Source organism: Sminthopsis crassicaudata, chromosome 1 (assembly GCF_048593235.1).
Source record: "Sminthopsis crassicaudata isolate SCR6 chromosome 1, ASM4859323v1, whole genome shotgun sequence".
NCBI lineage: Eukaryota > Metazoa > Chordata > Mammalia > Dasyuromorphia > Dasyuridae > Sminthopsis > Sminthopsis crassicaudata.
In genome coordinates this window covers 561,873,257-561,886,298 of record NC_133617.1, presented here as the reverse complement: position 1 = coordinate 561,886,298, position 13,042 = coordinate 561,873,257, and the positions used below count along the sequence as shown (strand labels likewise).

Below are 13,042 nucleotides of genomic sequence, written 5' to 3'. Positions count from 1 at the left end.
TTGGAAAAATGAATACAAGGGATAATATTATAAAAAAATATATATATAATAAAAAATTATTAATTAAAAAAAAGATTAAGTGAATTAACATATATAAAGCACTTTGTAATATTTGTAATGTACTTATAGAAAAGTAATTGAATAGAGATGGTAATCTATAATATAAAAAATATTTTTTATAAAATTAGAATTTTGTTATGAAGGATTCTCTTTTTAGTGGAATTCTTAGTAAAATTCTAAAAATAATGATACTACTAATAATTATAAAATACATTTCATTATATTACTTAATTTGATATTTTAAAAATTTGCAGAAATTAAAATATAATATGCATTGGCTTCAGGTTTGGTGTTGGTGATGAACAATAGTATTTATAATAGCTTGTGCTTTTATGTCTCTGCAAACATTATCTCATTTGTTCCTCACAATCGTCATGAATAACCATTGGGATAGAGATAATAGAACTTTTAAAAAGTCTCAGAACTGTGATTCGAACGAGTCTTTCAACTCCAAACCTAGTGTTCTTTCCACTACTCCATTGTTGGTGATTTGGTTTGAACAGATGATCAATACTGACCATAGGAATAAAGACGAGACTTTTTTGTTCCCCAGATATTAAATTGGAGATATGTCTTTATGTAACCAAATTAAATTTTTGCAAATACAAGCTGACATAGTGTTTTAAGTGAGATATAAAAATATGGCCAGGGTAAAAGTTTGGGTATTGACTTCTACCACTTTTTCCATTTTACACAAATATCACAGAAAATAACTGAGATTGACTTGAGTTTCAGCTCTTCTTTTCCTTATTAACTCTCTAGATTCATTAAAAAAAGATCGAAAGCTAAGAAACAGTAACCAGGTAAGGAGGGAGAAGAATAATAGCCTCATGCTGGATCTTCAAACTGAATAACTCTAATTGAAAATGATTACTGATTCACTAAAACTTTTGCTTTAAAAAAATCTCTTATAATAGCAGTAGTTCATCTATGAATGTGTAAATTTTCGTTTCTGATTTAGAGGGAATAAAATTCAATACTTTTAATATAGTTTTTTCTATTTACCTTTATGTGTGATTGTGTGGGCACTTGTACACATGTATGTGTGTGCATGCATGCATACATCTATTAGAAGAGAGAGCAAAATAATAGGAGAAATTGCTGTACAGAATATCAGGAAGTCCAGAGTTCATGTTTGAATTCAGATACTTACTAGTTATATGACCCTGAGTAGGTCATTTACACTCTGGCTACCTCAATTCCCTCATTTGTAAAATGGGGATAGGATTGTGTGAGGATCAAATGAATTATGTGTAAAGCACTGTATACTTGCCTATTATTATCTTCAAAGATCTGTCATTTAAATCTTCACCTAATAAAGTATTGTCTCAAATCTCAATATTGTAATTAACACATTTAAAGAAATTGACATGACATTAAATTTAAACATACCAATTTTTTTTTTTAAGTGGGGAGCTGTTGCTATAATTGTGTTGTCTTGTAAATAAGATGCAATGATTATGGCCAAAGTGTTGCTAAAAATTGATTTAATTAATTTAACTTATACCAGGATTTGGAAAAAAAAGGTGATGAAGAAAAATCAGATGAGGAAACTGATGAAAAAGAAGGAGGTAAAGGAAAAAGGAAAGATGATGATGATGATGATGAAGATGAAGCAGCTGATGAACAAGAAGAGTATGATGAAGAAGAGCAGGAAGAGGTACCATTTAAAAATTATAACATAGTATATAATAACATACCCCTTTGTGAAAAATACCATAGTTGGAGATAGTAGCAATATTGAATGGGTATATATGATTTTTAAAAACAATTAGTCAACAGGAACCAGAAATTTATTACCAATGACAAAAAGGACATTGAAATTAATTCGACCATCACAACACTGAAATTATAGCCTTTAGTGAATTTAGGTTCAGGAAGAAGTGCTTGATTGGTAGGAGCTTGATTGGTAGGCAGCTTCATAATAGTAACTTGACAGTTCTCACTCTTATTTCAGGAAGCAATTTGTTTTTTTTCTGATACACTCATGTGAGTTTCTTAAATCAGGAACTTAGCAATAGGTTAAAGTTTAAGAGGAGGTAGCCCATAGATTTGATTAGTTGACACAGACCTGATAAATACAGACTTTTAGAGGACCTCTTATGCCTAGTAATGTGAAAATCTTACAATTTCTCCATTCGGAGGATAGATTGTTGTAGAATGTCCCTGCTTCTATCCTCATTTTGAGTGAGTGCTTTAGAATTTCTAGGAGATATGCTGTGATCCATTCCTTTCTTCATAGGATCAAATTCTCCACTGAAGCAAAGTGCCATAGACATGGAACTTTAGTTTAACAGGAATTCCTATAATCAGTTAGATTGTATTTGCAATAAAACAAAGACTTTCATGTATTTGAATAATAATAAAATGAAATCTATTTTTCATTAGTGGTATACTGCAGTTTTATCCATTACCTTAGCTTATCTCCTCCCCGCCACAGGTATGCTGGTAAATTTTAACAACCAGTACTCCAGGCAGAGATTGGCAGGAAGTATATGCACAACACACTTTTAATTTTAATCTGAATTATTAACATTTTCTTTACCACTTTCTTAACTAGATGGTCAACAAAATAATATCTAAAGTGTAAATACTTATACTAAAAAAAGTTCATATAAACAGACTCCAGCACACCCTATATGTGTCTATTCTTTGGCATTCTGATTTTGGTTGAGCATAGCCTTAATACTTTAGCTAGATTGATTGATAATTTGGATTGAACACAGGTTTTGACCAGCCATTAGAATTACAAACCCTCTGGATTTTTTTTTTTTTTTTTTTAATTTTCCAACTTCCAATTTTATAAATTTCAGATGTGACAAATATTTGGTTTCAAGTTCATAATCTCTATAGCTACCCTCATCTTCAGGATGACTATAAACACTATTCAGATTCATGGAATGAGGAATGATATTTTGACCTTTTGCTTACTTGCCTTTTGGACTAGGAACAACCAAGATTAGAGTTGCTCAGGTTGGGATTACCCCAGGATTTGGGTTGGGGTCAGTCATATCAGCCTTAATGTGTCATGTTTTCTTGCTAATGATGACTGCTATCTTTCTTCAATACATCTTTTAACTTGATAAGTTGGTAGGGTTCTAAAAAGGTAGCTTTTATTAGATAAACATTCTTTCAGTCCTGCCTAAAACTAGTGAGATTTCCTTAAGAAATTCTGTGGTTTTCTAGAGGTGGCTAGTTTTAGGAATTCTGCATTTTCAGAGTTGTTCTTTCATTGAGTCTTGGCTCAGCTAATGTTAAAAGGCAAATTAATAGCTCCCCTGCTGAACACAGGAACAATAGGATTCCAGGTTTCTCCACCCATGAAGTGCACTATTCAGTAGCAATCCTTAATGGAATACTGAACTATATAGGCAGTGGGCATACATAGTTGTATTTCACTCCCCCCACATATCCCCAAGTATAATAGGGGACCCTAGGTGCATGTTAGGTGAGGATAGAGAATGGAAGAAGAAATGCTTACAAAGATCTGATGAATTTGAAGCAGTTGAAGTTTCCCTTAACAGTCTCTATTTTGTGACATCTCTTTGATGTATGAGAACAAAAGAGGTGTTTTATTTTGAAGGATAAATGAGACTAATTAATCAAGTGGATAATTTGTGGAAATATTGGCATTCCTCAGAAAAACCTATATCCTTGGGGAGAAAGCAGAGTCGGAAGGTTTTTTGTTTTTTGTTTTTTGTTTTTTGTTTTTTTTTTTTCTTTTGACTGAAACCAGCAGAGAATAAAGGCTTAAACAAAAGCCAGGTCTACTCAAAATTAGATAACTTGATGTAGGGAAAATAAAAGGGAAGAAAAAAAGATGTGCAAAGGAACTGTTCGCATTTTCTTGATATTTTTAAGTATGCAACTTAGATTGGCAGAGAATTCTAAATTCCCAGTTTCATCATTAGTTTCAGATTAAATTTCCCATTATTATATGGTAATAATAATATCTCCTTTTCCTTCTTCTTTCCCACATAAACTGTCAGGAAACCTAACTTGTGAGCAAAACATAAACTGTTCATTTCTCTAGTCTTGTCATTCCTGCATATAACTGAGAGACCCAGAAGTATTTTCCTCAACCCAGATAATCCTTGTTTCCCTTTCTAATTTTTGAAGTTCCAGACTATTTTCTCAGAAGCCAGGAGGAGACCAAAATGACTAGGAAATCTAATAGAAGTCATATTTCCAGATATCTTCTTGGGTGAACTGAATCAATCACTCAGAGTTATACTGTTATCTCAAGGGAGTTTATTTTAAGAACTAGTCTACGTGTTTTCAGTTGTTCATTTTCTATTACATTTCCATTATGCTCTATTATATATGTATTAGACATTTTTGCCAACATATTTAATGAATCAATTCTCAAAGGCTGCTGACCTTAGGGACATCTTCTGAGCATTTTATCTGAATAATATTCTCATTTCTGAAAATCTACAAATAAACAAGCCTAACTGAACCCAAAAGAAATTGAGCAGTGGGCAGCATTATACTGTATTTGACTCCTACTCTTCTCTTGATTAGGTAATCTAGTGAGCTGTTCTTGGTGTCTACTGTCTGTGTGCTAAAACATAAAATAATCTCTTATATTAGATTAAAGGGGAGAGCTGTGGTTTCCAAATATACATTTCCAGTGTCTAAGGAGGGTTGTTTAATTGTTTGAATAGAAGAGTACTTAATTCAGAATTCTAGGCTGGATGACTCAAAAACTGGAATTAAAGTTTTCCAGAGAAATAACAACAATTTCAGAGGATACCACTCTGATGACAAAAGTGAAGGGGAATCAAGAAGCTTCTTGTTGAGAGAAGCTGGTTTAACAATAAAAAAAAAATTAAAAAAAAAAAAAACAAAAACAAAATCTTGGCAACTAGTGTCATCACTTCCTGGCAAATAGAGGGAGAAGAAATGGAAGCAGTGTCAGATAGAGGGAGAAGAAATGGAAGCAGTGTCAGATTTTATATACTTGGACTCAAGGATCACTTTGGATGGGCAACTGTAGTCATAAAATTAAAAAAAAAAGCAAGCAAACACTTGCTCTTTGGAAGAAAGCTATAGCAAATCTGGACAGCATACTAACAAGCAGAGATATCATCTTGCCAATAAAGGTTTATATAGTCAAAGCTATGATTTTTTTTTCTATAGCAGTATATGACTGTGAGAATTGGACTATCACTTGAGTGCCACTGAATCAATGCTTTCAAATTGTGGTGATAGAGAAAACTTTTGAGAATCTTGTATGCAAGGAGATCAGATCAGTCAATATTGAAGTTTAAATATTGTGGCTTTGTAATGAGAAAAAAAGGAGTCATTAGAAAAGACCTTGATGTTGGAAAATATTGAAGGTAAAAGGAAAAGGTGACACCAGAGGATGAGATAGATGGACAGATAGAATGACTCAAACAAATTTGGACAGACATTGAGAAATAGTTGGAGGTAGAAAGGTGTGCTATGCTATGATCCATGTCATCACAAAGAATTAGATACAACAAGATGTAGTAATTGATCTTAGATTTGAGTTTTACAATGGCCTCTAACAATATTTGTGTTGACAAAATCATTGTATCTTAGGACTGAAAAAAACTTTAAAAGATATTTAGGCAAAGACCAGATTTCCACACACACACACACATTTCCTTTTATAGATGAGACTCATTGAAGCTCACTCTTATCTAGGCAACAATGGGAATTGATGGTCTTTATTTGGAAAGAGAGAAAAAAAATGTGAGTGGAGTCAGTGTAGCCTTTTTTTTTTTTTTAAGCAAACAAAAAAATTGTGAGGTCTTTACCCATACCCCTTTTCCTTTGGTTTTGGGGCTGATACTGTTTCTGATTTGGTAATTTGGTATTTTTTTTTCCCTCTACCTAAGTAGAGGAACTTAACATAACTTAACATTCTAATTGTTTTAATGTTGCTGCTTTTCCATTATTTAGGAAAATGATTACATCAATTCTTACTTTGAAGATGGAGATGATTTTGGTGCAGAAAGTGATGACAACATGGATGAAGCAACATACTAGTGATAATTGTTCACTTATTTTTGTTTCTTATATGGCCTCTGAATACTTAAACAAACTTATTACCTCTTTTATTACTGATGAGAAATGAGTAAGTATGGTATTCTTGTTCACTATGTGTGAGCATTTATTACTTAAAAATTCCAAAGTCACTTTGAGTTTACAGATTTGTTACAGTTTACGTGTTAGTTTGCAGGGCTTTCCTGTAAATTGCCTTTGTCTCAGCAATTGCAAAATTCATCTGAATATGGTTATTTTAATTTGAATGTGCCTAAAGCCTACAAATTAATACTTGAACCAAGCTGCTCTTATTTTTAACTGCTAATTTTTTGAAGAATTTATTGGTCTTCATAATGGATTTCTTTATCCTGGAAACTAATTTTACATTGCACATGGAGCACTTTAAAAACAAAGAAACTTGAAAGTTGTTGGTATTTTTGACATCTTCCAAATTAGTTTTAAAGCTAGATTGAATTTTATACAAGGAAGCAAGTGAAAGTTTGAATTTTTTTTTTAAGTTGCCAACTTCAATCATTAGAAGGTCACTCTCAGATGAAATGAAATAACCCTGAATGACACAAAGATAGTGGGGAACTGCTTTCTACATATTACAGGAGATGTCTGAGGCTAATAGTCATTTTATAATTCTCATCCAGGAACAATTGAATTTTGGGGGAAAAAAATCAGGTTATTTTAAGAAATAATATTTAGTATTATAATATGTAAGAATGTGAGAGGATAACTCCATAAGCTTATTTCATATATAATAATAATAATGCATTTTAGTGTGGACAGATAAAGCCCCTTGAGGTATTGGTTCTCTAAAGGAGAGTACTGTATAGTGCATAGAAGCTATAGAATTAAAATTCTATTTGTTTACATAATGATATTGAATAAAGCTCAGGATATCTTGAAAATAAAACTTACCTTTTTTTTTTTTAGTAGAACAGCAACAGCTACCCATTCTGCCTTTTTTTAAAAAATGTTTTTTGGAATTTTTTTTTTTTTTTGAAACTTCCAGAATCTGAAGACATTATTGCCTCTAAAGACAGTAATATCCTGTTTAGTGATGCTTTCTCACCTTCAGAATAATCTGTGAAAAGTCTTACTGGACTGATAAAAGAAGGTATTTTAGAATCTATCTCTCCGACAAGATTCAGTAACACCTCAAGTTTTATTTTTTAAAGCCTGTTATAAAAATCTTTTCCACTCATAAATTTTCATAAACATTAATGTCTGAGTCCAGTAACAACTTTTGACAGTTGAAATCTTCATTCCTAAAGACCATGGTATTTCTCTTTACAAATAAAAACAAAAACCCTGGATCTTCTCTTCTTCACCCCATCCTCATCCTTCATTCTCCATTTCTATCATTATTACCCAATAACATTTACTATTCTAGGACTGAAGACCCAGGTTCCATTTCTACCTGAATTATTTGATCCACTCAGAGATACTGGTTAATTCAATTAAACTATTTTCTGTCTTAGTATGTACATTAGTAAAATAGGAAAAAGCTCCTAGGTATCAATCAACAAACATTTATTAAGTGCCTGCTTTGTACCAGGTGCTGATCATACTAAGGCAGAAATGAACTGGTTCCCTGCTCTCCAACAGCTCACATTCAATAGGAAAGTTTCTACCCAAATCATAGAATCTAGAACTAGAGCTGAAAAGGAATTTGGAGGATATTATCCAGTTCATTCCCTTCATTTTGTAGATGAGGACCCTCAGTACCAGGGAATTGAATGTCTTTGCCTAATGTCCCCAGGGATTGTAAGCAAAGTAGATGGGTTTTGAATTAAAGTCCTTTGACCCTAGAATTCTCATTCCATTGCACCAAGTATCTTTTAGAGACCTTTTAAAGAAAAATTGCAATTTTATAACCTCTATCAATAAAAAAAGAATACTATAGGAAATAAAATCACTTAATTTTCTGTCATCTTTTAAAGGCCAAATGATGTCTTTGAAAAAAATTATATTTACCTCCTCATAAATAAGTTTTTTCATTCTAATGTATTTTTCACTCAATGTGTTTTCAAAGATCTTCCCTTCTTTCTGACTGAGGAAATTTAGAGACAAGCCTACCTGCATTTTTCTGAGGATTTAGAAATCCCTTCCTCAGGAAATAGAATGCTAGTTACCCAGTAGTATCTTTGATGTGGAAATAATGGCCATTGTTAATAAGATATGGTGATTACCAGCTAATCACTTCTAGTTTAAAGGATTTTAAGGAAATGGAAAATAAAAGTAATTATTTCAAATTCAAGTCCCCCTTTTTTCCTTGTAAGTCTTTCTGCAAGCTTCAGTTGACTGCTTTTGAAATTGGATTATTTCTGTAAAGTCATTAAACCTTGTTTTTAAGACCTGAGTTAAAACTGTGTGATGATTGAAGAAACTGGGAATGTTTAACCTAGAGAAAACTTAAGCCATGATGGCTGTCTTAAAGACTTGGAAGGGATATCACTTTTAGAGGCTTTAGACTTGTTCTTGTTGAGGAGCAGTTAAGTAATTTGAAAATCTTCCTAATGATTTGAGCTATCCAAAAGTGAAATAGGCTGTCTCCAAAGAATAGACTAACCCAACTATAAGTCCCCTAGAAGAGACTGGGTGATCACTTGCTACTCTGTTGGGGATATTTGTTTAGATCTGGGTTGGGCTAGATGATTTCTAAATTTCCTTCCAATTCTGAAATTATGATTTCTAATAGAAAGGGATAGAGGTTTAATTTGTGATTTCATTAGTATAAGGAACACTCCTCAACTCTAACCCACAAGGTTGGGAGTCGCAGAAGGGTGTCATGAGGTGGCTCAAAAGAATTTGCAGGTTTGAACCCATATCCATGTCAAGAGATAAAGTATATTGTTCCACCAATTGAAACTGGGCAAAATTCCAAATTAATTTAGCTAGAACCTGAAGCAAGAAGACACATTTATCTAGTTCTTCTTGTTATTGATGTGCTCATTTTATGATGAGGTAGAACTGAGGAGTGGTCTCAGGAATTTGGTTATCACTGACCAACAGACCTAGGACTATCCCTAAAGCCAGAAGACTTTAAAATCATTGACAGAACTATAGTACTCTAAAGTTAGAGGGCCTCAGGATCACTAATATATCTTCCCTAAAATCTAAGAGAAGAAATATTATTATATTCCTAGGCCAGAAGACTTTTACAAGTCATTTACAGAACAATAGCATTCATTTAGACAGATTGTTAGAAGTACCCCTAAGGTCAGGAGACCTTAAAATTATTGCTGTCTACCCTAGAAGCTATAATCCATCACTAGTCCAACACTGACAGGTTTAAATAATGTGTTCAGGCTCACATTGACATTACATGTCTTACTTTACACACTGAATAGTGAGTAGATTGTTCTTATTATTCAATTATTTTTCAGTTGTATACAACCTTCCTGACACCATTTGGGGTTGTCATGGCAAAAACAGTGGAATGGTTTACCATGTACTTCTCCAGCTCGTTTTGCAGATGAGACCAACAGAGTTAAGTGACTTGCTTAGATTCACACAGTTGGGAAATATTTGAGGTTTGATTTTCTCGATCAGGAAAGATGAGTCTTCAAGACTTCATGTCTATTACTCTATCCACTGAGGTACTTGGCTTCCCTGTAGTAAGTAGAATATTATACAGTTAAATCTTGTTGCAGAATGGATAAGATATGTAGAACACAACGTACTTTTTTTGTTGTTATTGCTGTCACTCTTAAGATTCTATGTAATAAAAACTTGTTAAATACCTAAAAAGCTGTTATGGATGCAGTTTAAACAAATTAGTTTTTGTACTGAACCCTTGCAGGTACATACTGGCCTGGCACAAGTAAGCCTTGTCCTGGATATCACTTTTCTAGCATACTTTCTTCCTGTTTTAACCCTATAAGGATTATGTTAACTTTATGGTTAAGGATTAATTTAGAAATGACCTCGATATATTACTCTTCTGCCTTTCCCCATTTAAAAAAAATCTGGACCAGTAGATTCATTTGTATAAGGAACTTCCTATAAGGAAACCTTCCATAATACCTGGATCAGTAGCCATTCTGCAATTGATGGTATGTAATGAGATGGGAAATGAAACCTGGTCTTCCTGATCTTGAGGTTGAGTCTACTCAGTACTCTGTGTTGTCATTTTTCTTATGAACTCCTCATGTAGGTTACTAACATAAGAAAAGGAGGCAGCAAAGCATTCTCGACTCTTGGGTGCTCTATTATTATTTTTCTTGATTTTCTAGTTCAAGTAAATTATTTTAAGAGGATATGAAGTCAGTTCTAATTGAAAGATGATAGTCATCTTAAAGATAGTCTTCATTCAGGGAAAATAACTTTAAAAGGATATAAATTTAGATATTGCTGTGCAGGAATCTGATGGCAAAGATTTAATCATTTTTGCAAATTAAGAAAATTATTGAAATCTTAAATGTTTTTGTCTAAAAATTAAATTTTCTTAAAAGCAAAATGGCTGAATACTTTATCCATATTGAAATGATTAATATATTTTTGAGAGGAAAAAAAATAAATGTACACTTAGTGTAATGTGATTTCTAAGAATTTAGATCTTTATAGAGTAGAATCAGTGTTTCTATCTCATTTGATCATCCTCATGATAACCTTTGAGGTAGGTGCTATTATTATCCTTTTACATATAGGAAACCAAGTCTTAGAAAGGTTAAAGGATATGCCCAGTTCATATGACTAATATAAATGTCTGGAGGGAGGATTTGAATCCCAGCCTTCTAGTTGTTTAGTTCCTTCTTTCTAATACACTGTCCATATGTTGTTTTATAGCTTTGAACAGGACTTTTACATTGAGTGATTTTAACATTAATTCTCAAGGTATCTAAGTGAGTTATTCAGGGAGAAGATTATTTTCATTTTATAGAAGAGTAAGCTAAAACCTCAGTTAAAATAATTTCCCCAAGGCCACATAACTAATAACTGGTAAAACAGTCAGTCTCTTGACTCTCATCCTGTGTACTTTCTGGTGGGTGTGGATGTGTGTGTGTGTGGGTGGGTGGGTGTGGGTGTGATTAATAATTTTCTAGTCCTCTCATAAAGGCCTGTTTTGAGTAGGACTTTTGCCACTGTATTAATACCTTAATATACATCGTAAAGACAATAAGAAAATTAAAGATCCTTTAAAAAGGATGAGTTAAAGATGAAATAAACTATTTTAAAAATAACTTGTAAAAATTTTATTTAAAGTCATATCAGGTCAACAAGTATTTAGTACCTTTGATGTCTGGGAATACAAAGAGGCAAAAAATAGTACCTATTCTATATGTTGGAAGTCTAAAGAGGGAGACAACATTAAAAACAACTATGTTCAAACAAACTGCATACAGGCTAAATTCCTGAACGGAAAGGCACTAGGAATAAGAATGATAGAAAAGGAGATGGAGCATCATTGGCAAGGAGACCACTGTCACTAACAATAGAGTATAGTGAACTTAGTGTAAGAGGATTAGAAGGGTAGGAAGGTAGCAGATTATGAAGGGATTTTAAAAACCGGAGAATAGCACGTAAGGGTTAAAAAAAAATGATTAATATCATTCCTAGAGCAATAGGATTCGTTATTTTTTTAAAAAATGAGTTCATAACTGGAGAAGATAACTTGTAAGAGAGCCTAAGATTGCAATGAAAGGAGACCATTTAGTAGAGCCTAATATTCAGGGTTTTTTTCCTATATTGTACATCAGTTGTTCAAAGATGACATCTAGTTAGTGAGTTTCCATTTTCCCTTTAGAGGGATTGGTCAGGGGTCATGGGGACATAGACTGATCTTGGGGGGAGTCAAGTTTAATGATCACAGAGTAGTGGAGAAGAAGTTTGAGAAGGGACATGAAAATAGGTTCTTAGTAGTGAATATCCTTTATTTTCTTCCAGTCTGACTAAAGACCTGGGATAGGGTGGATATTAGGAGAGTAGGATTTTAGATTTGAGTTATGTGATTAATTGGCTAAGTCTACTGGCAGCCATCTTTGCTACCTTTTGCATCTAGCTAACTACAGCAACTTGTTTCAAGTCAGGAGACAAGAGCCCTCGCTTGTTTTTCTAGGTATAGGGAGAAAGGGGGCAGGGGGAGAAGTAAGGAGTTTGTACTGCTTTGCTGTAAGGATGTGCAAAGGGAAAAACCAGATGTGTATGGAAGGGGAACAGGTATCAAATGACTGTCTTGGGTCAGAGACAGCAGCTGCAGTACTGTATAATTATGTTGTCCTCCTTAAAGCTACAGTTTTCTTTTTTGCACACCAATAGATCATTATGTATAACCTACTTTAAAGAACACTGATTTAGGGGATACTTTGGTGAAGGACGTTATCTGTGTAGCAGTATATCTATGTCAAACTGAAAGAAAGATTTAATAATTTCTTTTAGCTATATTAATGAATGTGAATCGTGTTGTATATTCTCTTAAAATATAAGAAATGTCCTTCAAGATATAAATTATATAAGAATACAAAGATAAGACATTTCTATTACTATAATTTTTATAATTATGTATTTTATAATTTTACATATTATATATTTATAATCTTATAATTAATTTTTTATTGTAAAAATTAAATAAGAGACTTACCAAAACTAATTCTTCAGAACCAGTTATCAGTTATACCAATTCTTATTGGAAATACAGAAGAAAAAAATGTAAAAGAGAAAACATTCTTCCCAGGGAAGAGTGAAGAAATCTAATGTGCTTTGAATAATTATTATCCAAAAATTTGAAATAAAATGTTTAATTATTTTGATAACTGTATTTTTGGGTTGTTTGTCCTTTTAAGCTGTCTTTTTCCTCCCTTTGCTCTGCACCAAGTTCCTACCCCATCACTTAGTGTTTATTAGTGTTGAAATCTATAGTGGAAAAGAACTGGAAAACAAATGAAACTGGAAAGAAAATAAAAATGTTAAGGATGCAAAGAAAAGGACTGATTATACAAAGAATAGAACCAGGATT

General features: G+C 32.8%; 1 protein-coding gene across 6 annotated transcripts in view; it reads left to right on the top strand.

Moving 5' to 3' along the window:
• Nucleotides 1-12,823, top strand: part of POLR3G (RNA polymerase III subunit G) — a 78,147-nt gene extending 65,324 nt beyond the window's left edge. For all 6 annotated transcript variants that reach the window (XM_074282117.1, XM_074282115.1, XM_074282114.1 and 3 more), the window contains 2 exons: nucleotides 1,571-1,720; nucleotides 5,992-12,823. In XM_074282117.1, coding sequence (XP_074138218.1) covers nucleotides 1,571-1,720; nucleotides 5,992-6,078 — 237 coding nt within the window. In that variant the 3' untranslated portion in view covers nucleotides 6,079-12,823. The remainder of the gene's footprint in view (nucleotides 1-1,570; nucleotides 1,721-5,991) is intronic.
• The last annotated feature ends 219 nt before the right edge of the window (nucleotides 12,824-13,042 follow it).